Here is a 24,878-nt window from a genome sequence, read left to right on the forward strand (position 1 = left end):
TGTAACCTGATAGAACCCTATTTTCCATTAAATAAAAAGTAAAGTATCATCTCACCCTTTATGTGTATGTTTATACATGAACTCTATGTAGCAGGAATGGGAGCTGCCATACTATTAGCTTGGCCTTATTCTTCATGGATCAATGGGTTGTTCATGGTGTCATATACAATACAGGTATGCGACCTGTTATTCAGGATGCTGGGGAACTGGGGTATTCCGGATAACGGATCTTCACACCTTACATCTACTAGAAAATCATATAAACATTAAATAAACTCAATAGGCTGGTTTTGCTTCCAATCAGGATTAATTATATCTTAGTTGGGATCAAGTACAAGATACAGGTATGGGACCTGTTATCCAGAATGCTTGGGAACTGGGGTATTCCGGATAACGGATCTCCACACCTTACGTCTACTAGAAAATCATATAAACATTAAATAAACCCAATAGGCTGGTTTTGCTTCCAATAAGGATTAATTATATCTTAGTTGGGATCAAGTACAAGATACAGGTATGCGACCTGTTATCCAGAATGCTGGGATATTCCGCATAACTGATTTTTCCGTAAATTAAATCTTCAAACCTTACGTCTACTAGAAAATCATGTAAACATTAAAGAGATCCTGTCATCGGAAAACATGTTTTTTTTTCAAAACACATCAGTTAATAGTGCTACTCCAGCAGAATTCTGTACTGAAATCCATTTCTCAAAAGATCAAACAGGTTTTTTTGAAATCTGACATGGGGCTAGACATTTTGTCAATTTCCCAGCTGCCCCAGATCATGTGACTTGTGCCTGCACTTTAGGAGAGAAATGCTTTCTGGCAGGCTGTTGTTTCTCCTACTCAATGTAACTGAATGTGTCTCCGTGGGACTTGGCTTTTACTATTGAGTGCTGTTCTTAGATCTACCAGGCAGCTGTTATCTTGTGTTAGGGAGCTGCTATCTGGTTACCTTCCCATTGTTCTATTAGGCTGCTGGAGGGTGATATCACTCCAACTTGCAGTACAGCATTAAAGAGTGACTGAAGTTTATCAGAGCACAAGTCACATGACCAGGGGCAGCTGGGAAATTGACAATATGTCTAGCCCCATGTCAGATTTCAAAATTGAATATAAAAAAATCTGTTTGCTCTTTTGAGAAATGGATTTCAGTGCAGAATTCTGCTGGAGTAGCACTATTAACTGATGCGTTTTGATTTTTTTTCTTTTTTCCCCATGAAAGTATCCCTTTAAATAAACCCAATAGGCTGGTTTTGCTTCCAATAAGGATTAATTATATCTTAGTTGGGATCAAGTACAAGATACAGGTATGGGACCCATTATCCAGAATGCTTGGGAACTGGGGTATTCCAGATAACGGATTTTTCCATCATTTAGATCACCTTACGTCTACTAGAAAATCATGTAAACATTAAATAAACCCAACAGGCTGGTTTTGCTTTCAATAAGGATTAATTATATCTTAGTTGGGATCAAGTACAAGATACTGTTTTATTATTACAGAGAAAAAAGGAAATCATTTTGAAAAAATTGGATTATTTAGATAAAATGTCTATGGGAAAAGCCATTCCGTAATTCGGAACTTTCTAGTTAACAGGTTTCCAGATAACAGATCCCATACCTGTACTTCCATACACTGAACTGGCTTTGTAGTTCTTTATTAAAGGGGATGTAAACCCAAGAAAGAAAAGTCATTCTAAGCAACTTTCCAATACACATTCATTAGGCATTTTCAGTGGTGTTAAAGTTGGTTATTAAATGTAATTACTATTGAGAGCGGTGTCTGTGTGATTAACATCCCCCTGAAGACGCATTGAAGTCTGACGTCTGCTCCGTTGTTTTCACGAGACAGAACCAGCGCTATATAAAGAGACACAGACATTTTTTTTAATAGCAATAAAATTTACAAATAACTTTTTGAAACCACTTAATATGTGTAATATGCAGTATATTCGAGATTTAATAAGAATTACCCCTTCTTTCATTGGTCACCATTGAATTTTTGGGTTTATATCCCCTTTAATTTTTAACATGTGATGTTGCAACACTACGGAGATTGTTTACTAAACTCCAGTCGGGTTTTTTGGGGCAAAACTCTATTTCTTTTTTTTTTTGAGAGAGATTTATTAAAGCCAGATGAAACATGAAACGTTCACTAAAGCAGAGTCGTTCTGGGATTTATTATCGACTGGTTTTTGTTACCTACTTGTGTAATCACATGGTTAAAGTCGTCTGCATGGCAGGATTCAGGACAGGGGCCTAAGGTCCACCCATTCACTATGGGGCAAATTTATCAAAGGTCGAGGTGAATTTTCGAATGAAAAAAAAAAATCTAATTTTGAGCTATTTTTGTGTACTTCGACTAGGGAACAGTCCAAATTTGATTTAAATTTGAAAGAAATTCAAAAATTCGAATATCGAAATTTATCATGAACTGTCTCTTTAAAAATTCGACCGACCATTCGCCATCTAAAACCTGCCGAATTGCTGTTTTAGCCTATGGGGAACCTCCTAGAACCTGAAAAATCTAAGTTTTTTTTGGTAAACTTCAAATCGAATTCGATCAAATGCGCTATTCCTTCTATTCGAACGATTAGAATTCGGCCGAATATGGACCTATTCCATTGAAAACTGACTTATTCGACCGAAAAAAAAACCTTGACTTAATTTCGGTTGGTCTTTTTGAATTCGAATTTCGAAGTTTTATGAATTCAAAATTAGAACCTTCATAAATATGCCCCTAAGACTATGTTTAGTGCTGATACAATGGTACAGTCCCCAGCACTCACATCATTGTACAACTACTGTACCACTAACTATAGGGGGAGTAATCCTATATCCCAACCAGTGGCTCATGAGTAACATGTTGCTCCCTGACCCTTTGGATGTTGCTCCCAGTGGCCTCAAAGCAGGTGCTTATTTTTGAATTCCAGGCTTGGAGACAAGTTTTGTTGCATAAAAACCAGGTGTTCTGCCAAACAGAGTCTCTTGTAGGCTGCCAGTCCACATAGGGGCTACCAATAGCCAATCACAGCCCTTATTTGGCACCCCAGGAACGGTTTTCATGCTTGTATTGCTCCCTGACTCTTTTCAAGTTTGAATGTGGCTCATGGGTAAAAAAGGTTGGGGACCCCTGAAATAGAGAGTGATAATCTGGGACTATTTGCAGTTGTTTTTATTTTTTATTCTTCGTGGTTTTTGAGTTATTTAGCTTTTTATTCAGCAGCTCTCCAGTTTGCAATTTCAGCAATCCGGTTCCTACGGTCCAAATTCCCCTAGCAACCATGCATTGATTTGAATAAGAGACTGGAATATGAATAGGAGAGACCTTAAAGGGGAAGGAAACCTAGTCGGCGCAAAAACCCTCCCCGCCTCCCGTGTGTTGCCCACCCTCCCTCCTCCCCCTTGGCCTATCCGTCCCGCTGGGCAAATGCCCCTAACTTGTTACTTACCCTTCTGCGCAGGTCCAGTCCAGGGAATTCACCGACGAAATCTTCTTCCACACGATCTTCTTCCTGCTGTGAACGGCGTTTTGGCACATGCGCAGTAGGATCACTTCGCCGGTACGGATCTACTGCGCATGCGCCAAAAGTCACGCACATGCGCAGTAGATCGTACCGGCGAAATGATCCTACTGCGCATGCGCCGTTCAAAGCAGGAAGAAGATCGCTTGGAAGAAGATGTCGTCTGTGAACTCCCTGGACTGGACCTGCGCAGAAGGGTAAGGAACAAGTTAGGGGCATTTGCCCAGCGGGACGGGTAGGCTAGGGGGGAGGAGGGAGGGTGGGCAACAAACAGGAGGGGGAGTGGGGGGTTTGCGCCGACTAGGTTTCCTTCCCCTTTAATAGAAAGATGATTAAAAAAAAGTAGCAATAACAATACATTTGTAGCCTTAAGGTGGCCATACACAGGGAGATCCGCTTGTTTGGTGATGTCCCCAAAGGAGCGGATCTCTCCCCAAAAAGCCCATATTGAAGTGAGCGATATCAGGCTGATCCGATCGTGGGTCCTAGGGCCCAACGATCAGATCATAATGCATCCGATATGGGAGGTCGGGTCGCAGGGCCGCATACTGCACAGATGCACCCGTGATCCGACGGGATTTTTTAATCTGGTCGATCGAGATCTGGACGACTTTCGGCCAGATATCGATCGGGGAAGCCAGGCGGATGGCCCCACACACGGGCCAATAAGCTGCTGACTCAGTCTGTCGGCAGCTTTTATCGGCCCATGTATGGGGGCCTTTACAGAGCATTTGTTTTTAAATGGGGTCTGTGACCCCTATTTGAAAGCAGGAAAGAGAAGAAGTTTATAAAAACTCCCATAAACTCAAAATTCTAAAAAAAACAAAAAAACAAGCAATCGAAATGCAATTAAAAATTAGAATTTTTTTTAAAATTTGGGTGAATAGGTTCGACCTGCAAACTCGAATTTAATTCAATTCGAGTTTTATCACAAAAAAATAAAAATTCCACCAATGAACTCCAAATTGATTGTAGGTGGACCCCCATAGGCTAAAACACCAATTTGGCAGGTTTTAGATGGTGAAAAGTTGAATTTGAATTCTCTAAGGGACAGTACATTATACATTTCGAAAAAAAAAATTTAATCGAATTTGGACTATTCCCTAGTCGAATAACGTTAAAATAAACTCAAAATGCAAATTTAAAAATTAAAATTTTCTATTTGACCCTTGATAAATCTGCCTTTATCAAGGGTCGAATTTCGAGGTGATGGCGAGTTTTTTTAAAAATACAAAATTTATTTTAAAAAAAATCCCATTTTTTAACTTTTAGTGAAAAGGCTGCATTCTTTTGTTTGAATTGAATTCAGATCGTATGCAATCAAATTACATCCAAAGTATTTTCAACAAAAAAACTTTGATTTTTAAAAGTTCACCAAATGGCTCCAAATAGGATTCTAGGAGGTCCCCCATAGGCTAAAACAGCAATTCGGCAGGTTTTAGATGGCGAATGGTCAAAGTTGAATTTTTCAAGAGACAGTATATGATAAATTTTGATATTCGAATTTTTGAATTTTTTTCAAAATCAAATTGAATTTGAACTATTCCCTAGTCGAAGTACACTAAGGGGCAGATTTATCAAGGGTCAAATTTCAAGGTGATGGGAGTTTTTTAAAAAAAATTAAACCCCCATTAACTCGAAATTCGAATAAAAAAAGACCAATTGAAATGTATTTAAAAAATCTAAGTTTTAAACTTCGGGTGAATAGGCTGTATTCGAATTGTTCGAATAGAATTTTTATCGCTTTGATCGAATTCAAATTGAAGGATTTGCCCCAAAAAACTTTGATATTTCAAAGTCCACCTATTGACTCCAAATAGATTCGAAGTTGAATTTTTAAAGAGGCAGTACATGATAAATTTCGATATTCGATTAGTCAAATTTTTTTCAATTCGGATCGAATTTTTTTTTTCGACGTACACTATAAATAACTCTAATTTTCCAATCTGCCCCTTAGGGTCGAATTTCAAATTGAAAAAACTTCGAAATTCGAATTCAAAACGACCAACCGAAATTAAGTCAAAGGTTTTTTTTGGTCGAATAGGTCAGTTTTCGATCGAATAGGTCTGTATTCGCCCGAAGGAATAGCTCATTTGTTCAAATTAGATTTGAAGTTTTTAGTTTTGACTCCATATAGGTTCTAGAAGGTCCCCCATAGGTTAAAACAGTAATTCGGCAGGTTTTAGATGGCGAATGGTCGAATTTTTAAAGAGACAGTAAATGATAAATTTCGATATTCTAATTTTTTTCAAATTCAAACGAATTTGGACTATTCCCTAGTCAAAGTACACAAAGGGGCAGATTTTTCAGAGGGCGAAGTTAAAAAAATGTCGAACTTCGAATTCAAAAAGACCAGTCGAATGTAGGTCGAAGTTTTTTGGGGTCGAAGTGGCCCTATATTCGACCTACTTCGAATTTTACGATTCCAAGTAGCGCTACTTCAATTCGAAGTTTTTTTTTACTTCGACCTTCGATCTCCCAAACGCCCCCAATTTTCTCAATACAGGTTCTAGGAGGTCCCCCATAGGCTAAAACAGCACTTCTGCAGCTTTTAGGTGGCGAATGGTAGAAGTTGAAGTTTTAAAGAGACAGTACTTCAAAAAAATTCGACCTTCGAATTTCGGCGTTTTCTCAACTTCGAATCGAAGTATGATAAATCTACCCCAAAAAATAGCTCGACGCTCACATTTTTTTCATTCGAAAATTCTCCTCAACCTTTGATAAATCTGGTAGTGTCAGGAAATTTATTGGGATTATTTACTGATCTCGTTTGTTTCTCTTTAATGAATCAGAATTCAGTGTAAGCCAAAACTTGATTTAGATCCACTTCCTGTTTGAATAACTAGATCTGCTGGAGTCTGACATTGATCCTGCCACCACACAGCTCATTTCCCCGCCAGCCACAAGATGGCGCGCTTAGAATTTCTAGACACTTCCGCCGCTGCGCGCGTATTTCCGGACACGTGGTTGTTTAATTGGACCAGCGCGTCATAGAGAAGACGCGATTCTGCACTGAACGAGCTTTAGTAGTGGAGAATAAAAAACAAAGGGTACGTGGGTGCGTAACCTGTTGTGGTTCAGTTGTAGCGCCAGGGAGTTGCCTGAATAAGTGATCAGTGGGGAGTCAGGTAGATGTCGTGTATTTCGCTGCAGAATGTCCTAAAATGCTTTCCGTAGGGGTGAGGCTCCTGCTCACTGGGGATTTGGGGGGTTGTACTTGGCACCACTTGTAATGGAAACAGATGCAATTAAGTCATATAACATATTGAGGAGTGATGTAGAACAGGAGGAGGATACAGCAAACACATAGCTCGTTGTACATGTTGTGATTGTGCAGGAGAGCTTGCAATCTAAAAGCAATGGCCTGATGTCTGTCTGTTCTCTCTGCCTCTCCTCTAACCTCTAGTCTGATGGAGACCTGCGAGCAGGGAAGCACAGGTGAAGCCCAGGGAGCAATGGAGGTGAATCTGGATTATTTACTTCAGCTCAAGGAACTCGACATCCCAGAAGAAGAAGCGAAAAAGGTGAATATCCCCCCGGCCGCTCCCTGTTCTTATCTCCTGTGTGTTTAGCAGATCTAAAGGGAACCATGTGACGTAAGTTTCCTGTTGCATTGCTTCCTGATCTTTCATAAAAGTGTATTTCACTGGGTTTCTACATTCGGTCATTCCTTAAGAACAGAGTTGACAGGTTTACATTTCAAAACCAGCCAAAGTCTATTAAAAAAGAAAAGCCAAAAAGTACCCAATAGCTATTTTAAAGGGTATGTAACGGCAAAAAAATTAAATCCCGTTTTTACTTTCTTTAATGAAAAAGAAACCTATCTCCAATATACTTTGATTAAATAATGAGTACCGTTTTTATAAGAAACCTGACTGTATGCAGTGACATTCTCCCATCATTCACTGCTGTGGATAGGAATTGTCAGACGGTCCCTAACTGCTGAGCAGGGAAACAATCATACTTATGAACAACAGGGGGAGCCCCCGCCTTACTTCCCAGCCATGCAGAGCTTTGTTTAAGGATCCCTAAGCAGCCCAGACCACACTGAGCATGTGCACAGTCTTGGTCTTGCAAAGATGTTTAACAAAGTTACAAGATGGTGACCCCCTGTAGCCAACTTTGAAAGCATAAATCATTTGTTTGATTAGACTTGTGTTGCAGTAAGTTCATGTTTATATTTAGTATACAAAATACAGCATTTCTAGCCTTATTCGATTTTAGACTTTACTTCCCCTTAAAGGGCAGAGACATGCTCAGATTCAGGGAGATTAGTCCCCAGCGACAACTCTCCTCTTCTTCGGGGTGACTAATCTTCCCCGAATTAGACTGTAAATCACCGGCGGGATGACCCGCCACTTAGCTTTAAAAATAACCCAATTTGGTGATAAACTCGCCAACCTGGCAACCTTGCTAAAGAAGTCTCAGTCCACTGTCCCCTCCCACATATTCCTTATCTCCTTCCACAAACAACCAAAAAATGAAAGTGTTTCTTAAAGTAATGAAAATATAATGTAGTGTTGCTCTGCTAAAACTGATGTGTTTGCTTCAGAAACACTACTATAGTTCATATAAACAAGCTGCTGTGTAGCAATGGGGGCAGCCATTCAAGCACAGGATACACAGTAGATAACAGATAAGTACTACTATAGTTTATATAAACAAGCTGCTGTGTAGCAATGGGGGCAGCCATTCAAGCACAGGATACACAGTAGATAACAGATAAGTACTACTATAGTTTATATAAACAAGCTGCTGTGTAGCAATGGAGATAACTGAAAAAAAGACTATATGGCACAGATTAGATAGTGGATAACAAGGAGATTCGGGGTGATTTTGTCGCCTTGCGACTAATCGCTTCTTCTTTTCTTGAACTGCCTTTGCGTGTCTTCCCATCCGCTATAATGAAAAGTCTCCTGCGCTAAAGCACACGCGGTGCTGTGTTTTCCGAAGTTGCCTCACAACGGAAAACGAATCGCCGTGTGTGCTTTAGCGCGGGCGACTTTTCATTATAGCGGATGGGAAAACACGCGAAGGCAGTTCGGGGAGATTGTCGCCCAGAAGAAGAGGCGATTATTCAACAGGCGACAAAATCTCCCGAATCTCCTTGTGTGAACTAACTAAATTGATTCTGTATTATCATCTGTGTAATTCCATGAATGATTTTAATTAATTGTTGTGATTGTCTTAATAAAATTCATTCATTTAAAGTGCCAGTGTTATTAGCGTTTTATGGCTATTACAACTGTCCGTTGCATTAATAATCACATACCCATAACAAATCAATTCATTAATGAAAAATAACCACTATCTTACAACAATATAAATACAACTTTGAATCACTGACAGCCTGAGGCTGCATTTGGATAAGCACTAGCACTTTAATTTGTATAAATCTACTGGCGTATTTGGAATTTCTGGCTAACTTATGGTTGGAAGCTACACACAGAAAAGCACTAGCACTTTATCTTTTTATATTGTAAAATATCTGTTGTTTAAAGGAACAGTACCATCAAAAACTGAAAGTGTTTTAAAGTAATACAAATATAATGTACTGTTACCCTGCACTGGTAAAACTGCTGTAAAATGGATTTAGGGGAAATCTGTAATCTGGAGCCAGGTTTCCAGATAAGCGATCTCGTATCTTTTGAGGATATAGTGTCTTTAGCTTCTCTTTGCTAGGTAATTTTACGTGTAATTGCTTTATAGTAAAAGGCATTAACTGTTTTTTCCCTCTGATTTTAGGCCCTTATTGTGACCGGCAACATCTCAGCAGAAGAAGCGGCAATATTTTATTTTGAGAGCCTAGAGAGGCTGAATGAGGTAACTATTCTAGAATGTTCTATGGACTGCGCTGTTTCGTTTACTCACTACACATTCGCTCTTCTCTAAATATGAATGATCAGAAGCATCAGTGATATCAGGTAGACCATAGTGATTTTAGGAACTCCTCCTCCTCTTCTTCAACACTGTTTGTTGAGTGCCATGCCACCATTTTCTTTCCTCCTCCCAGGTATCCCTGGCTGAGCTTCTAGTAGGGCACATGTGCAGGACCGAGATTTCTGAAAGTTTTGTCTAAACCCAACAGGGATGCCTGGAAGACCTGAAGAAGATGGTGGTGTGGTGCTTAGGGAACAGTCCCCTGGACAGGTATGTCTGTTGAAGAAGAGGAGCTCCAACAAGCAAATGAAGTAGTGTACCCGAAGGAAGACTTCAGACGGCTACAGGAAGAACTAGTTCCATTGGTTGTGTGGGTTACTAGGGCAAGTTTAGCTATTGTGGCTGTTGTTCCTCTATAATGTTTAAGATCACTTATTTCATTTGGCTACATCAACATATAATTATGGGAGTAGGATCTCAATGTCGGCTTCTCTGGTAGACAAATACAAGAGGTCTTCTGCACTCAACCCATTATCATTATATTAAAGGGGTTGTTCACCTTCCAAACACTTTTTTCAATTCAGTTGTTTTCAGATTGTTCCCCAGAAATAGACTTGTTCTTCAATTACTTTCCATTATTTATTTTTTTACTGTTTTTCCAAAATCTAAGTTGAAAGTTGAATGTCCCTGTCTCTGGTGTTTCAGGTGCAGACTCTAAACTTACAATTTTGCAACATTTAGTTGATCCATTTCTCAGCAGCATCTCTGCAATATTAGCAACTATTGTATCAAGTCTTAACAGCTGCCTGTAATGAAACCCAGAGATTCTGCTCAGCAGGGACAAAGATAAGAAATGTATCCACTAAATGTATCGATTTAGAACAGTTTACAGGGTCGACGACCCCCCCCTCCCAGAGCTGCTTTAGAAGGTGAAAAATTACACTTTACACTTCAATATTAGAAAAACAGTGACACATAGAAAATAGAAAGTAATTGGGAAAAAGTCATTATTTCTGGTGAAAACAACTAGTTGTTTAAAGATGAACAACCCCTTTAAGGACATTTGAAACACAAGCTACTAAAAAAATGCCTTACCCTTTAAACAAAACAGGGATTGTTTGTTCATATATTTCTCTGGTAGCCAACTCTGTACGCTGTATTCTAGCTGATGTACTCACCGTTGCCTGGGAAATATGACATTGCAAAAAAAAACAATTTGAAAATGCACTCTGCGTTATAAAAACATTTGCCCTGCTGGTAAGTTCTCCAATCGAATGGCGCACTGTCATTTGCTGGGTAGGTAGGTGAGCCTGTACCCAGAGTTAATACAGCTTTGCAGGCAAAGAACCAAGCTTAAAACCCCCTACATATCTGGTTTCTCTTTTGCAACAATGAGTAGTTTTCTGATACTATGTGATGATGTAATATCATTGGTCCGATGGTAAGTGAGTTAGTTTGGAGTAAAGTGGTGGCTTAGCACCTTTTAAAACGTCTATGTAGATGTTTGAAAAGCCACCATACCACGTCAAGGTAAACCCCATATGGCGGTCCCTAACTTGTTTATTCTCAGGTCATAATATAAAAAGACAATTCTCTGCATAATAGCATTACCTGTATTCAGTGTTTGTGGAACATTGGTTTCACTCTGGAGCCTAGATCCTCCCCCGCCAGTTAAGGCTTTTAAGAGAGAGAGATTGCCCAAACCAACGCCCATATTTAAAAGCATAGGACCACCATTAGTATATAGGGGTGGGTATGGGGTGCTATTAAAAACCACATGAAGCTAAGCCACAGCTTCAGGCTAATACAATGTACAAAATTGGGGGGTTGTGGAAGCACTCCTAAGGCTAAATCAAAGTATATTTAAGTATAATGGAAGTGCTACTTACAATGCACTTCCCTGGGCCCCTGTCTCATAAGTAATTCAATATAAATGCAAGTGCATGTGTTTACAAAAACAGGGGTTTTTTAGTTACAAAGTTATGATCATAAAGTTGAAAAGCCACCATACCACGTCAAGGTAAACCCCATATGGCGGTCCCTAACTTGTTTATTCTCAGGTCAAAAAAAAAAACAATTTGAAAATGCACTCTGCGTTATAAAAACATTTGCCCTGCTGGTAAGTTCTCCAATCGAATGGCGCACTGTCATTTGCTGGGTAGGTAGGTGAGCCTGTACCCAGAGTTAATACAGCTTTGCAGGCAAAGAACCAAGCTTAAAACCCCCTACATATCTGGTTTCTCTTTTGCAACAATGAGTAGTTTTCTGATACTATGTGATGATGTAATATCATTGGTCCGATGGTAAGTGAGTTAGTTTGGAGTAAAGTGGTGGCTTAGCACCTTTTAAAACGTCTATGTAGATGTTTCCTGCTTTAGCTCTAAGCTGCGGAGCAGTTCTCCACTCGTATGGAATATGATTTGGGTGGGGGGTAAACAGATGGCACATCAGATCAGCACTTTATAAACTCCTAGGGAGGTTTTGTTGCATGTGGTTGTACCATGATTGGTCAGAGTGAATAATGGGCCAATAAGTAGTTGACCTTTTTGCTGTGTCTGAATACAACAAAATGAAATGGGGCCCAGAGATATGCAAGGTCATTGCATGTGGTGGACCCATGTTTTATAACCAAAATTACCAGTTGACTCATGAATGAGTGGATAGTTCTTGAGAAGTTGTCTGATCACACAGAACCCATACGGAACATCCAAAAATACAAGGTTTTTATATATTTTTTTTTTCCTTTGATCTCTTTTTGCAGGAAATGGAAGATGAACAGAATTCTCACAAAATGGTATTTGTAGTGAATATGGAGTTGCCAATGGGAGTGGGAAAGGTAATTCTGAGTATTCTTCTATAGAAATATCTGGTTCTGGCTTCCAGTGCTCCTGATTAGCAATCGGAGAACCTCTGTACTGGAGGGGGGGTAGTTCTTTAATCTTTAGAAACCCAGTTCAGCAAACCCCACTTCCTCATGTCTCTTGGGTTTTGCCTTTAGTACAATTTCTATCGGGTTGGCCCATTTATGCACCAAATTGGCTATTTATCTGGAACAGACTCCTCCAATCTTATACTAAATTGTGTTTTGCAGCATTAATATATAATTTTTCTGAACTGATTGGAAATTGATTTTTAACCCTGTAGTTAGAAAACCAATGCTTTTAAGGTTAGCAAGTTGTCTTTGTATTAATATGAGGTTGATAATTCAAGCAGCAGTTTTGTTTGGGTCCTTTGCTGACATAACAGACACTTTCCCAGTGATTGCACTTGCAGCCAGTTGCTTGGAGTAAACCGTTTAACATAAGCCTAAAGGTGGCCATAGACGTAACAATTACGATGTACGAAACTGTTTCCAAGAAATATTGTTAGTTTCAATACACACGTGTAGAGCTGAATTGTCAGATATGCATATAGAAACCATAGAATTCTACCTGTATCTGACGATTCAGCACTAACAATGGCCGATGTTCTGGTTCCTTCAAAAGCACCCGATCAAAATTTTCGGTCCAGCCTGATCGACGAGACGACCGATATCTACGTCTTCTGCCGATATCGGTCGGCTCTTTCCCCCACCATACACACACCGAATATCGATACCGATGATGATGATAAAAATGGTAGGCAAGAATTGTCAGCTCTTCTTTCCTCAGATTGCAGCACAAGTGGGGCATGCAGCTGTTGGCCTGTATCAGGTTCTAATCAAGGAATCCAAGACAAGAGAGATGGCCTACAAATGGGATGAATATGGGTAGGTTTGGTGCCATTTACTTTAAAGATACTGACACCAGAAAATAAACTTTTGTATTTATCTATCATAACATTATCTTTCAATGCTACTTATAATTTTTCCATAAAGGTATCAGCCTGATGCTTTTACATTACCTTTCTTACCCCTTTTTTCCTTATGAGGGGGCTGCCATATTTGTGCAGCAGGAGTCCGTTAGCATTAGAAACTCTGACAGGTTAAAAAGGGACAGTCTGGTTTAGCAACTTCAAGTGACAATTACTTACAAAAGCAGAACTAGCAGCGAAAAGCGATCAACATGACCTATAGGTAACTTTACATGCAGATTAATATTTTAAAAATAAATATCACTTTAAACGCCATGTTATAGCGCAGGCTTTCATATTATAGGGGAACTTTCACTGATAAAAACAGTCAAACTGTAGTAGATGCTTAATAATTTGTGTTTGTTTGTGAGATATAAACCGCAATGCTTCGTCAACAACTGTAAAAAAAAATAGAATATTTGCCAGATGTATTAAACATTCACTGCAGTTTCCCTTTGAAAATAGCTGATGCCCCTTTATGTTACATCTGAATTATGGCTACCTACAGAGTTACTTTCTAACTAAAACATGAAATATTACACTTTTATTAGCATTGTTGTTGGGGGGAAAAAATATCAATTGCCTAATTCCTGATGACTTTCTCATTTAGAATCCCATTTGTCACTAAGGGGTAGGAATGCACCGAATCCACTATTTTGGATTTGGCCGAACCACCGAATCCTTTGCGAAAGATGCAACCGAATACCGAATTCTAATTTGCCTATGCAAATTAGGGGTGGGAAGGGGAAAACATTATTACTTCCTTGTTTTATGACAAAAAGTCACACGATTTCCTTCCCCATCCCCGCATATATGCAAATTTGGATTCGATTTGGCCAGGCAGGAGGATTCAGCCGAATCCAAATCCTGCTGAAAAAGGCCGAATCCTGAACCGAATCCTGGATTCGGTGCATCCTTACTAAGGGTAAAAAAAATTGGTACCAGTAAGGCTAAAGGAAGACTGTTGCTTTGTAGCTCCGTGGGTAGGGAAGCCAAAAGCTGACAATAGCCATCTGCTATTTCCCTACCCTGGATCCTGATTCCTAATAGAAACCCAGCAGGCCTGTCTTTCTTTACGGTTCAGATTCCAACTACAGACTGACAGTTGGCCTTGAATGTACTGCCGTTAAATAAACATTTATCCCATACAGGGTTTGTTTTGCTTTCTATTTTGTAGTGCAAAGAAGGTTGTGCTTCAGGGATCTACTACAGCTCATTTATTGGAACTACAGGCGCTGGCCATAAGCTTGAATTTACCCAATTACCTGGTGCGGGATGCTGGCAGAACCCAGGTAACCAAACTATGAAGCAAGTAAATGTTTTTAGTTGTATTTGCGTGGTGGCTTGCATGTCCTAATCACACTATTGCCTTGTTGCTAGTGTGGAACCCTAGCAACTGGATAATTTTAAAAAGCCAAATACCCCCCCGTTTTTTTTTTTTTTTTTTTAACATGAACACTTACAGATACACTTTAAAGGGATACTGTTGTGATTGTTACGAAATTTTTATTTCTAAATGACACTGTTTAGACTGCAAATAATTCACTCTACATTATAAAATTTAATTCCAAAAGCAGCAAGTGTATTTTTTTAAATTTATAATATTCGTGTGTGGGGGCAGCCACCTCAGGTCATTTTGCCTGGTCATGTACTTTCAGAAAGAGCCAGCACTTTAGAGTGGAACTGCTTTCTGGCAGGCTGTTGTTTCTCCTACTCAATGTAACTGAAAGTGTTGCAGTGGGACCTGGATTTTACTATTGAGTGCTGTTCTTAGATCTACCAGGCAGCTGTTATCTTGTGTCAGGGAGCTGCTATCTGGTTACCTTCCCATTGTTCTGTTGGGGGGAAAGGGAGGTGGGTGACATCACTCTATTTGCAGCGCAGCAGTAAAGAGTGACTTAAGTTTATCAGAGCACAAGTCACATAACTGGGTGCAGCTGGAAAACTGACAACATGTCTAACCCCCATGTCTGATTTCAAAATTAAATATAAAAACATCTGGCTTCTCTTTTTGAAAAAAAATGGATTCCAATGCAGGATTCTGCTGAAGCATCACTATTAACTGATGCGTTTTGGGGAGAGAAAAAAAAGTTTTCCCGTGACAGAATCCCTTTAAGGTAAAAGAGAAATAAAATCTGTTGCGGCTCCAAAAATGTCCGTCTGACCAGTCACTTGATCAATAATCTCTAACAAAGCCATCAAGCCCTTTCTATAGCAACTAAGTATTTTATCTGCCCGTGTAACCTGGTCATTGATATAACTACAGGTATGGGACCTGTTATCCAGAATGCTTGGGACCTGGGGTTTTCCAGATCAGGGATCCTTTCAGAATTTGCATCTTCAGTCTTAGAAAATCATGTAAACGTTAAATCTCTCCAATAAGGATTAATTATATCTTAGTTGGGATCAAGTACATTCTACTGTTTCATTATTACAGAGAAAAAAGTAATAATTGAAAAAAGATTTAGCATAAAATTGAGTCTATGACATCCATTCTGTAATTCTGAGCTTTCTGGATAAAAGGTTTTCTGGATAACGGATCTCATACCTGTACTGAATCCGCCCTAATTCTCATTGTGTGTGTTACACAGATTGCAGCCGGATCATACACCGTCCTTTCCATAATGGGCGAAGCAGAAAGCGTTAACGTGGTCACTGGGAAACTGAAGCTGCTGAACTGAAAAGAGCAGAGAGATGAAATGCGGGAGAAGTCGGCCACTTAGCGCTTGTGGCTTCATTAAAAGGAGGTCTGGCAGCATGTTTCCCAACACTTCCCCTTAGAAAGCTGCAAAAATCACTTCCACGCTGGCAGACGGAGGGTGAAAGCAAACTTGAATGGTCAGCTTCTGAGCAACGTACATGAGAAGCACAACCTTGTCATGTCATTTTTCATCATTGAGAAACCTAAAAACTGCAAAGGTGTTTACAAGAAAACAACAGCCACGTTGCTGAGAGCGCTCAGTGGAGAATTCCAGTCTGGAATCCGCCCGGAAAAAAAAAAAATGCATTTTATCCCTGGAGTCTGCTCAATCAAGGCTTAAGAAAAGGGATATCATAAACGCCTGGCTTGGAACCAAGTATTTATTGTACAGAAAAAGCCACACAGTAGTGTTCAAGCTGAGTATTTTGTGCTTGTGACTGTTAGTCATTGTTATAGAAAATAACCTTGTATGAACTTGCTTAAACTATCTGCTCACACAATAGACATTTTCTGTTGCCAACACCAGCTGATATAGAACACTATATCTATATATCTATATATCTATATATATAGATATCTATATATAGATATCTATATATAGATATCTATATATAGATATCTATATATAGAGATAGATAGATAGATAGATAGATAGATAGATAGATAGATAGATAGATATATATATATATATATATATATATATATATATATATATATATATATATATATATATATATATATATATATATATATATAAAGCAAATGCAAGCACTCACAGCATCAAGTTTAGAAAAAGCATAAATGACATTGATGTATTTTGATTGGTCCTCTAGGATGTGTGTATATATTTATATAATACACAAAAGCCATGAATATCTTGTAAATGATATCCTTATAAAGGTGACTAGTGATGTCATCAGTTATAAACGGTGAGTAGTGATGTCATTTCTGTCACATGACTCGCTAAAACTCCTCGGTAACTTATATCCTCATAATTTACAAGAGGAGGTACTTTATTTTAGGGATGCCTAGTCACTTTATTTCCTTTCCTGCCCCTAATTTACATGTGCAAATTAGGATTCATTTGGACAGGCATAAGGATTCAGCCGAATCCGACTTATTTAGCATGCAGTGAGTGTAAGCTCTCCTGCTCAGTGTGTACAGTTGTGGTTTGTTAACTGCATAGTATTAATTGCTTTTTTTGGCACCAGCTGACCCCTTGGCAGATTACATTTGTGAGTTACTCTTTGATCTATACCATGTTATGCAAGGGGTTGAAGGAGTAGTTCACCTTTAAATTCATATTTAGCATGTTCTAGAATGTCCTGTTCATCTACATTTTCCCATAGACACAATTTTATCCAAATAATCCAAATTTTTCTCAGTAATAATAAAACAGTATCTTGTACTTGATCCCAACTAAGATATAATTAATCCTTATTGGAACCAAAACCAGCCTATTGGGTTTATTTAATGTTTATATAATTTTCTAGTAAACTTAAAGGAGAAGTAGAGCCCTATTTAAAAAAAAAAACCCTACATAGATCCCCCCCCCCAGCTTAGCCTCTACCCTGGGCAAATGCCCCTAATTTTACTTACCCCTCAGTGCAGATTCACGGCATTGGAGTTCACGGCAGCCATCTTCTTCTTTGGGTCTTCTTCAGGCACTTCGGCAATTTCTGTTACTTTCTGCTCATGCGCAGTTGATAAAAACCCGAAGACTGCTCCAACTGTGCATGTGGTGATACGGAACTTACTTCCCGATGAAGACCGCAGAGAAGAAGATGGCTGCCATGAACTCTGATGCCGTGAATCTGCACCGAGGGTTAAGTAAAAAGTTAGGGGCATTTTCCCAGGGTATCAGCTAGGCTGGGGGGAGGACAGAGGGTGGTCTATGTAGGGTAGGGTTTTTTTTAATAAGGGGTTTACTTCTTTAAGGGATGGAGAGCCAAATTACAGAAAGATCCGTAATCGGGAAAGCTCCAGGTCCCAACCATTCTGGATAAAAGGTCCCATACCTGTATAGTTTTTTTTATTTGCCTTCCATATCTGCATCTTTCCAGCTTTCAGAAGGGGGGTCACTGACCCCTGTAACCGAAAAACTATTGCTGTGATTCTACGATTCTCTTCCTTTTTATTCCTTCCTTATCTTTCAGTTAAAGGGCATGTAAAGGCAAAAAATAAAATCCCATTTTTACTTTCTTTAATAAAAAGAAGCCTATCTCCAATATACTTTAATTAAAAAATGTGTACCGTTTTTATAAGAAACCTGACTGTATGTAGCAAAATTCTCCCTTCATTTACTGCTGTGGATAGGAATTGTCAGATGGTCCCTAACTGCTCTGCAGGGAAACAATCATACTTATGAACAGCAGGGGGAGCCCCTGTGTTACTTCCCAGCCATGCAGAACTCAAGCAGCTTTGTTTATGACGATCCCTAAGCAGCCCAGACCACACTGAGCATGTGCACAGTCTTGGTCTTGCAAAGATATATAACAAAGTTACAAGATGGTGACCCCCTGTGGCCAACTTTGAAAGCATAAATCATTTGTTTAAATAGGCTTGTGGTGCAGTAAGTTCATGTTTATATTTAGTATACAAAATACAGCATTTCTAGCCTTATTCTATTTTAGACTTTACATGCTCTTTAAGCAGCATTGAATCTATAATACCTCAGACCCAGTGACTTTTGGGATGCAAAAAGTTTATCTTCTAGTCACTCGCTTAAAACATGACTGGTTGCTAGGGTAAACTGGTCACTGGTAACAAGATGGCTACTGAGATTCCAAATTGGAGAACTGGTGAATGAAAAACCGGATATAAAATGACCAAATTTAAATTTGTCTCAATATATTACTTTAGATCATATTAATAGTTAATTAAAAGGTAAACTACCCCTAAAAATTTCACTGGAGGGATTTTCTTTTTATTGCATTTTCGTGCACACACAATGTTGTAACCTGAAGCGTTGTTTTCCATACTAGTATTAGATATTTACAACATTGTTAATGCTCTCAATCAGCTAGGGTTTTTGTAGAGATCTGATTATAAATAGATTAAGCAAACCTGAAATTGGGGGAATTAGCATAGCATACCCTACAGCAATGTTTTAATTTTTCAGCAAATTACTTAAGTCTAAAGCAATTATTAACTATTATTGTTCACATAAGAAGCTTCACTATAAAATACTGAAAAGATGAAAGCCAAGTTCTGATTGGTCAATAGCATTGCTGGACAACTGGTAAATTCCTATTATGTTTTTTAGTCTTGTTTTTTTTTTCCAGCACCAAAGTGAGAATCTTGTATTCAGGAAAATTCTGCAAATAACATCTAGGGATAAACTGGATTTGGCTGGCCAAGAATGTAGATTTTCTTTATAATTCCTGTTCTCAGAAGTTTACAGTTGGTCTTAATTTTTTTTTTTTTATTGTTTTTTTGAAAATTAGGGATAATGAACCTGCTCTGTAAGGCTACAATTGCATTATTACTTTTAATTACTTTATCGTTCTATTCAGGCCGTCTGTTGTTCTTCTTCCAGTCTTGCTTTTGATTAAAGGATAAGTAACCCTTTAAAATAAGTGAATGTAAAATTGACGAGGGTGCTTTTCTAAGCACTTTTTGCAATGTACATTCATTATGTATGTACATCAGAGCAGCCTCTTTCTTTCTCCTGACAACTTACTTGACTACCGGTACTTGGTGCTCACAAAATAACCAGGAGGTGGCGCTGTTGTAGCAATTGATTGATTCCTGTTAACCGTACATGAATCCTTTAATATCTTGGAATTAAAACAAAAATAAATAACTAATATACATTGCAAAAGTGCTTAGAATAACACTCCTCAATTTTACATTCACTTATTTTTAAGGTTTATTTATCCTTTAAATGAAATCCACAATGCATACCTTGTCTGTTTATAATAGTGGGAAAATGGTAAGCCTTGGCTTACGTCGCTCCCCCTCCTGTCCAATTACCTTGGTCGGCTACTAAATTAGAATGATGCGGTCATGGGCCATCCAGTCAGTGGCAGGCAATGTGGCACCTGCAAGGAGGGCCCTGCACCAAAACTGTGAGATGTAATAATAAAAACGTAGATATTTATACTGATCTGCAGTGTTGAGTCAGACATACCTTCGCCTTTAAAAGGATTGTCATGATTTTTATGATGTCGTTTTTATTTCTAAATTACACTGCAAATAATTCACTCTACAATATAAAATTTCATTCCTGAACCAGCAAGTGTATTTTTTAGTTGTAATATTAGTGTGTAGGTGCATCTCGGGTCATTTTGCCTGGTCATGTGCTTTCAGAAAGAGCCAGTGCTGCACTATGGAACTGCTTTCTGGCAGGCTGTTGTTTCTCCTACTCAATGTAACTGAATTTGTCTCAGTGGGACCTGGATTTTACTATTGATTGCTGTTCTTTGATCTACCAGGCAGCTGTTATCTTGTGTTAGGGAGCTGCTATCTGGTTACCTTCCCATTGTTCTGTTATTAGGTTGCTGGGGAGGAAAGGGAGGGGGTGATATCACTCCAACTTGCAGTAAAGAGTAAATGAAGTTCATCTGAGCACAAGTCACATGACTGGGGGCAGCTGGGAAACTGACAACATGTCTAGCCCCATGTCAGATTTCAAAATTGAATACAAAAAAATCTGTTTGCTCTTTTGAGAAACAGATTTTAGTGCAGAATTCTGCTGGAGCAGCACTGTTAACTGATGTTTCCCTGTGACATTATCTCTTTTAAGCAGGAAAATTAGCTTCAGTATTCAAACATTTCTCTAAACAAAACGTCTCCAACCAGGGAGTTAGTTTAGATTGTTATTGTGATGGAACTCCTGATGTTTATGATTGTGCAGCAAATAAAGGTCATATTGTTGGGAAGGCAGAGATAAAACACTTAGTCATCAACACCGTTTCTCCATATTGGACCAATTCTGTTCGGCGCTGGATCTTGCTTTGATGCACTTACATGACAAAGGGCAAAAAGATTTCTGACAGTAACTGTGGTTAAAATGTGCGATCATTGTGGGCTAAATGTTCTGTATTATATCAATTTAATGTCCTTCAGGAAAACTTTCCCTGCTTTTTCATTAAAAAGGTTTTCCCATGCTTGTGTCCATTGTGGATTTCTGCAGCTCAACAGAAAATGAGAAAACACGTGGCAGTCATTAAAGGGCTGGTTCACCTTCAGGTTTACTTTTAATATGATATAGAATGACCAATTCTGAACAACTTTTCAATTGGTTATTATTATTTATTGTGTATAGTTTTTTTTAATTATCTGCCTTCTTCTTCTGACTCTTTCCAGCTTTCAAATGGGGGTCACTGACCCCATCTAAAAACAAATGCTCTGTAAGGCTACACATGTATTGTTATTGCTACTTTTTATTATTCTGCTTTCTTTTCAAACCCTCTCCTATTAATATTCTCATTCAAATCAATGCATGGTTGCTGGGGTAATTTGGACTCTAGCAACCAGTTTGCTGACATTGCAAACTGGAGAGCTGCAGAATAAAAAGCTAAATAACTCAAAAACCACAAATAATAAATAATAAAAACCAATTGCATATCGCCTCAGAATATCGCTCTTTACGTCATACTGGAAGTTAACTCGAAGGTGACTCTTAGGGACAGATTTATCAAAGGTCCAGGTGAGTTTTCAAATGAAAAAAATTCGAATTTCGAGCTATTTTTTGTGTACTTCGACTAGAGAATAGTCCAAATTCGATTTGAAGTTGAAAAAAAAATTGAATATTTAAATTTATCATATACTGTCTCTTTAAAAATTCGACTTAGACCATTCGCCATCTAAAACCTGCCAAACTGCTGTTTTAGCTGATGGGGGACCTCCTAGAACCTACTTGATTTTTCAAAGTCCACCAATTGACTCCAAAGTTTTTTTTTGGGGAAAAACATCGGATCGAATGCGCTATTCCTTTGATTCGTACGATTCTAATTCGGCCGAATACGGACTTATTCAATCAAAAACAGACCTATTCGACCATTGGAATGTCTAGTTTTTTCAATTCGAAATTTGACCCTTGATAAATATGCCCCTTAGGATTCGTTCAGGTTTGTAATTTCAGCAGCTATTTGGTTGATAGGGTCCAGTTTACACCTAGCACATACCTTCCAACTGTCCTGTTTTTAGAGGGACAGTTGCTCTTTTGACAGCTCAACCCGCAGTCCCTTATTTGTACTGGAAAGTCCCATTTTTTTCTGCACTGAACAGCCAGAAAAAGAAACAACGTTTTTAACCTAATTGGCTTTTGGCAGAGAGCCCAGAATAGCCACAAGGTGCAGATAAGATACTTGTTACAATTTCGAGATAAGCAAATAAGTAATTGTAACAATTTAGATAACGGGTCCCTTGGGAAAAGTTAGACTCCCAGCTTAAAGGGCAATTCACCTTCATTAGCAAAACTGTAATAACTGAAAAAAACACAGAAATATGTTAAAACTTTCATAACCTGCCAAATTTTGGAAAATGCACATGGTAATTAGGGGGTATGGCCACAGAAATGGGCGCTACATGCTGCAACTTTTTTTTTTGCCCCTCTTTTTATTTTCATAATGTTGTCCTGCGCGGAACCAATTTTTGCGACCTGAACCCACAGCCTGTGACCTGAACGGCAGCTCACATTTACCAACTTGGATCCATTGCCCAACCCCGGCCTGCAACTTCCTTGTGTGCAACCCGCCGACCACCATTAAACAGGAAGAGCTGTCGCTCCAGACTGGAAGTGACATCATCAAAGGTGGGAGGAGACAGAAAAAAGTTTTGTAAAATTTAAAAGGAGTATAATGTATACAATCTTAACATACGAAATATAGATTAGACCTGCATCTATACCTGCACCTGAAAATCCTACCCTCATCCCACAGGATACCCGCTCAGCTGCAGAACTGTACCAGGCAGCACATTAAATGCATCAAATGATGCAGCAAGAGATGAACTAAAACAGCTGGATTTCAGCATAGAAAAAGTATTCATACTTTTAGAAGAAACAGATAACTGTGATGGGTACATTAGGAGTTTCTGTGTTATGTGGGCCTCTTTATCAGATTTTGGTTTGGAAGCCGGAGTTCCCCTTTAAAGGACAAACAAACCCTTAATAAAAAAAAAACCCTACCCTACATAGACCCTCCTCCCCTCCCAGCCTAGCTGCCCTCCCACCCCACCCCCCCTTGGGCAAATGTCCCTAACTCTTTACTTACCCCTCCTTGCAGATTCTGTCCAGCGGAGTTCGCGGGCGCCATCTTCAGTCGCTTCAGTAATCTTCAGAATGAGACCAGCCCTTCAGCAATTTTCGTGAGTTTTGGCGCAAAACAGAATTCCTCTAACTGCGCATGCGCCGCTTTGCCGATCTCATTCCGAAGATTACCAAAGAGAAGAAGATGGCGCCCGCGAACTCCTCTGGACAGAATCTGCACGGAGTGGGAAAGTAAAGAGTTAGGGGCATTTGCCCAGGGGGGCAGCTAGGCTGGGAACATAGGTGAAAGCTAAGGCTATACGTTGGATGATTTAGCTATATCACTATTAATTTTTGTCTAGAGAATTAATTTGCCAGCAAAACAGTGGCGGTGGAATAAAAGTATACAAATAAAGAAGCAGTACAGTGTGAATATATATATATATATGTATATACATGCTTACAAAATAAAGTTTGTAAAACATATTGTAATCTAAATAGGCACTTTACAATGGCCTGAATGGCATGTGCAAATCCAAGCCTATTATAATAACAAAGGCTGCATTTGCTTTCTCAGCTATGTGCCAATATAACAATGAATGGGAGGAGGAGATGCAAAGCTTTCTCTCTAAGCATCCATGCATTTTAAATTGGCCAGTGCTGCATAAACAACAGTATTGCTTTCATGAAGTTTACACACTTACCTGGGATATATAATAAGGTTTATTTTGCATTAAATAGGCAGTAGAATATACATATGCACAATGTATCCAAATGTATTCAGGAAGCTTTATTGTTTGCCTAAAGCTGGTCCAGACAGATGAGTGCCACTATGGAATATACATACATACATACATACATGGATAGTGTTGTCTGAGGCTGCCTATGATTACGCAAGCAATATGGCAGCTCCATCAACATATGCAAGTATTATACTGAGATAACATTACAGTGAAGCATTCCCAGTGCTTTAAATTGAAATAACAGGAGGGTGATCTATTGTGGACAATCCCAGCCCAGCTCAAGTTCTATCCGTTCAGTATCCTAGATGGCTCATGTTTGTTTCCTCTTTGGTATTACAGTCACTGAGAAAGGGTGAGTTTTAAACATGAAATGCATTACAGGTATGAGATCCGCTATCCAGAAACCCATTATCCAGAAAGCTCAGAATTATGGAATGGCTGTCTCCGATAGACTCCATTATAATGATCTAATCCAAATTTGTAAAAATGATTTCCTTTTTCTCTGTGATAATAAAACAGTAGCCTGTACTTGATCCCAACTAAGACATAATTATTGGAAGCAAAACCAGCCTTTTGGGTTTATTTAATGTTAGATAATCTAGTTAAGTTATGAAGATCCAAATTACAGAAAGATCCGTTCTTCAGAAAACCCCAGGCCCTGAGCATTCTGGATAACGGGTCTCATATGTACAAAAGTTCATCCTTTGTTTCACTGTTTAGGAATAAACTGTATTGATAAAAATGCAATAACTGGGATGGTTTATAGATAAGGAATATACTGTCTCTATTCTCTCTCTGCTGCTGACACTCTATTTTCCATTACAGGTAGGACAATGCTGTTTCAGATATAGGCTGCAGAGCCAGCAAGCGTTAAGAGGGCGCATGAGTATAGAGGGTCCCAACTAATCTTATATTTCTATATGTAGTATTAGTATGAAAATCATATCATAGTTGATTTTTTTGGAGGATGGGGAATGCTTTGTCCTGGGCCTATATAGC

General features: G+C 38.9%; 1 protein-coding gene across 7 annotated transcripts; it reads left to right on the plus strand.

The window, feature by feature from the left end:
• Positions 1-6,439: 6,439 nt before the first annotated feature.
• LOC108714701 (probable peptidyl-tRNA hydrolase 2) lies at positions 6,440-16,314 on the plus strand. 7 transcript variants are annotated; one of them, XM_041590874.1, is made up of 8 exons: positions 6,520-6,657; positions 6,936-7,125; positions 9,275-9,352; positions 9,618-9,792; positions 12,171-12,245; positions 13,045-13,157; positions 14,418-14,532; positions 15,832-16,314. In XM_041590874.1, the coding sequence occupies exons 4-8, from the start codon at positions 9,682-9,684 to the stop codon at positions 15,919-15,921; spliced, it is 504 nt and encodes a 167-aa protein (XP_041446808.1). In that variant the 5' UTR covers positions 6,520-6,657; positions 6,936-7,125; positions 9,275-9,352; positions 9,618-9,681; the 3' UTR covers positions 15,922-16,314. The 7 variants fall into 7 exon arrangements, with proteins under 7 accessions (XP_018114630.1, XP_018114634.1, XP_041446808.1 ...); XM_041590873.1 differs by having other exon boundaries at positions 6,521-6,657; positions 6,936-7,053; XM_041590875.1 differs by having other exon boundaries at positions 6,524-6,657; positions 6,936-7,053; positions 13,060-13,157.
• The last annotated feature ends 8,564 nt before the right edge of the window (positions 16,315-24,878 follow it).

This window comes from Xenopus laevis, chromosome 4L, assembly GCF_017654675.1.
Source record: "Xenopus laevis strain J_2021 chromosome 4L, Xenopus_laevis_v10.1, whole genome shotgun sequence".
NCBI lineage: Eukaryota > Metazoa > Chordata > Amphibia > Anura > Pipidae > Xenopus > Xenopus laevis.

What these genes read in the sequence shown, in the direction of transcription:
- LOC108714701 (XM_018259141.2), top strand. Translation starts at nt 6,940, where the DNA reads ATGGAGACCTGCGAGCAGGGAAGCACAGGTGAAGCCCAGGGAGCAATG. An exon ending in CAGAAGAAGAAGCGAAAAAG is followed by an intron (nt 7,054 to 9,274) that starts GTGAATATCCCC and finishes CTCTGATTTTAG; the next exon opens with GCCCTTATTGTGACCGGCAA. An exon ending in TACAAATGGGATGAATATGG is followed by an intron (nt 13,158 to 14,417) that starts GTAGGTTTGGTG and finishes TCTATTTTGTAG; the next exon opens with TGCAAAGAAGGTTGTGCTTC.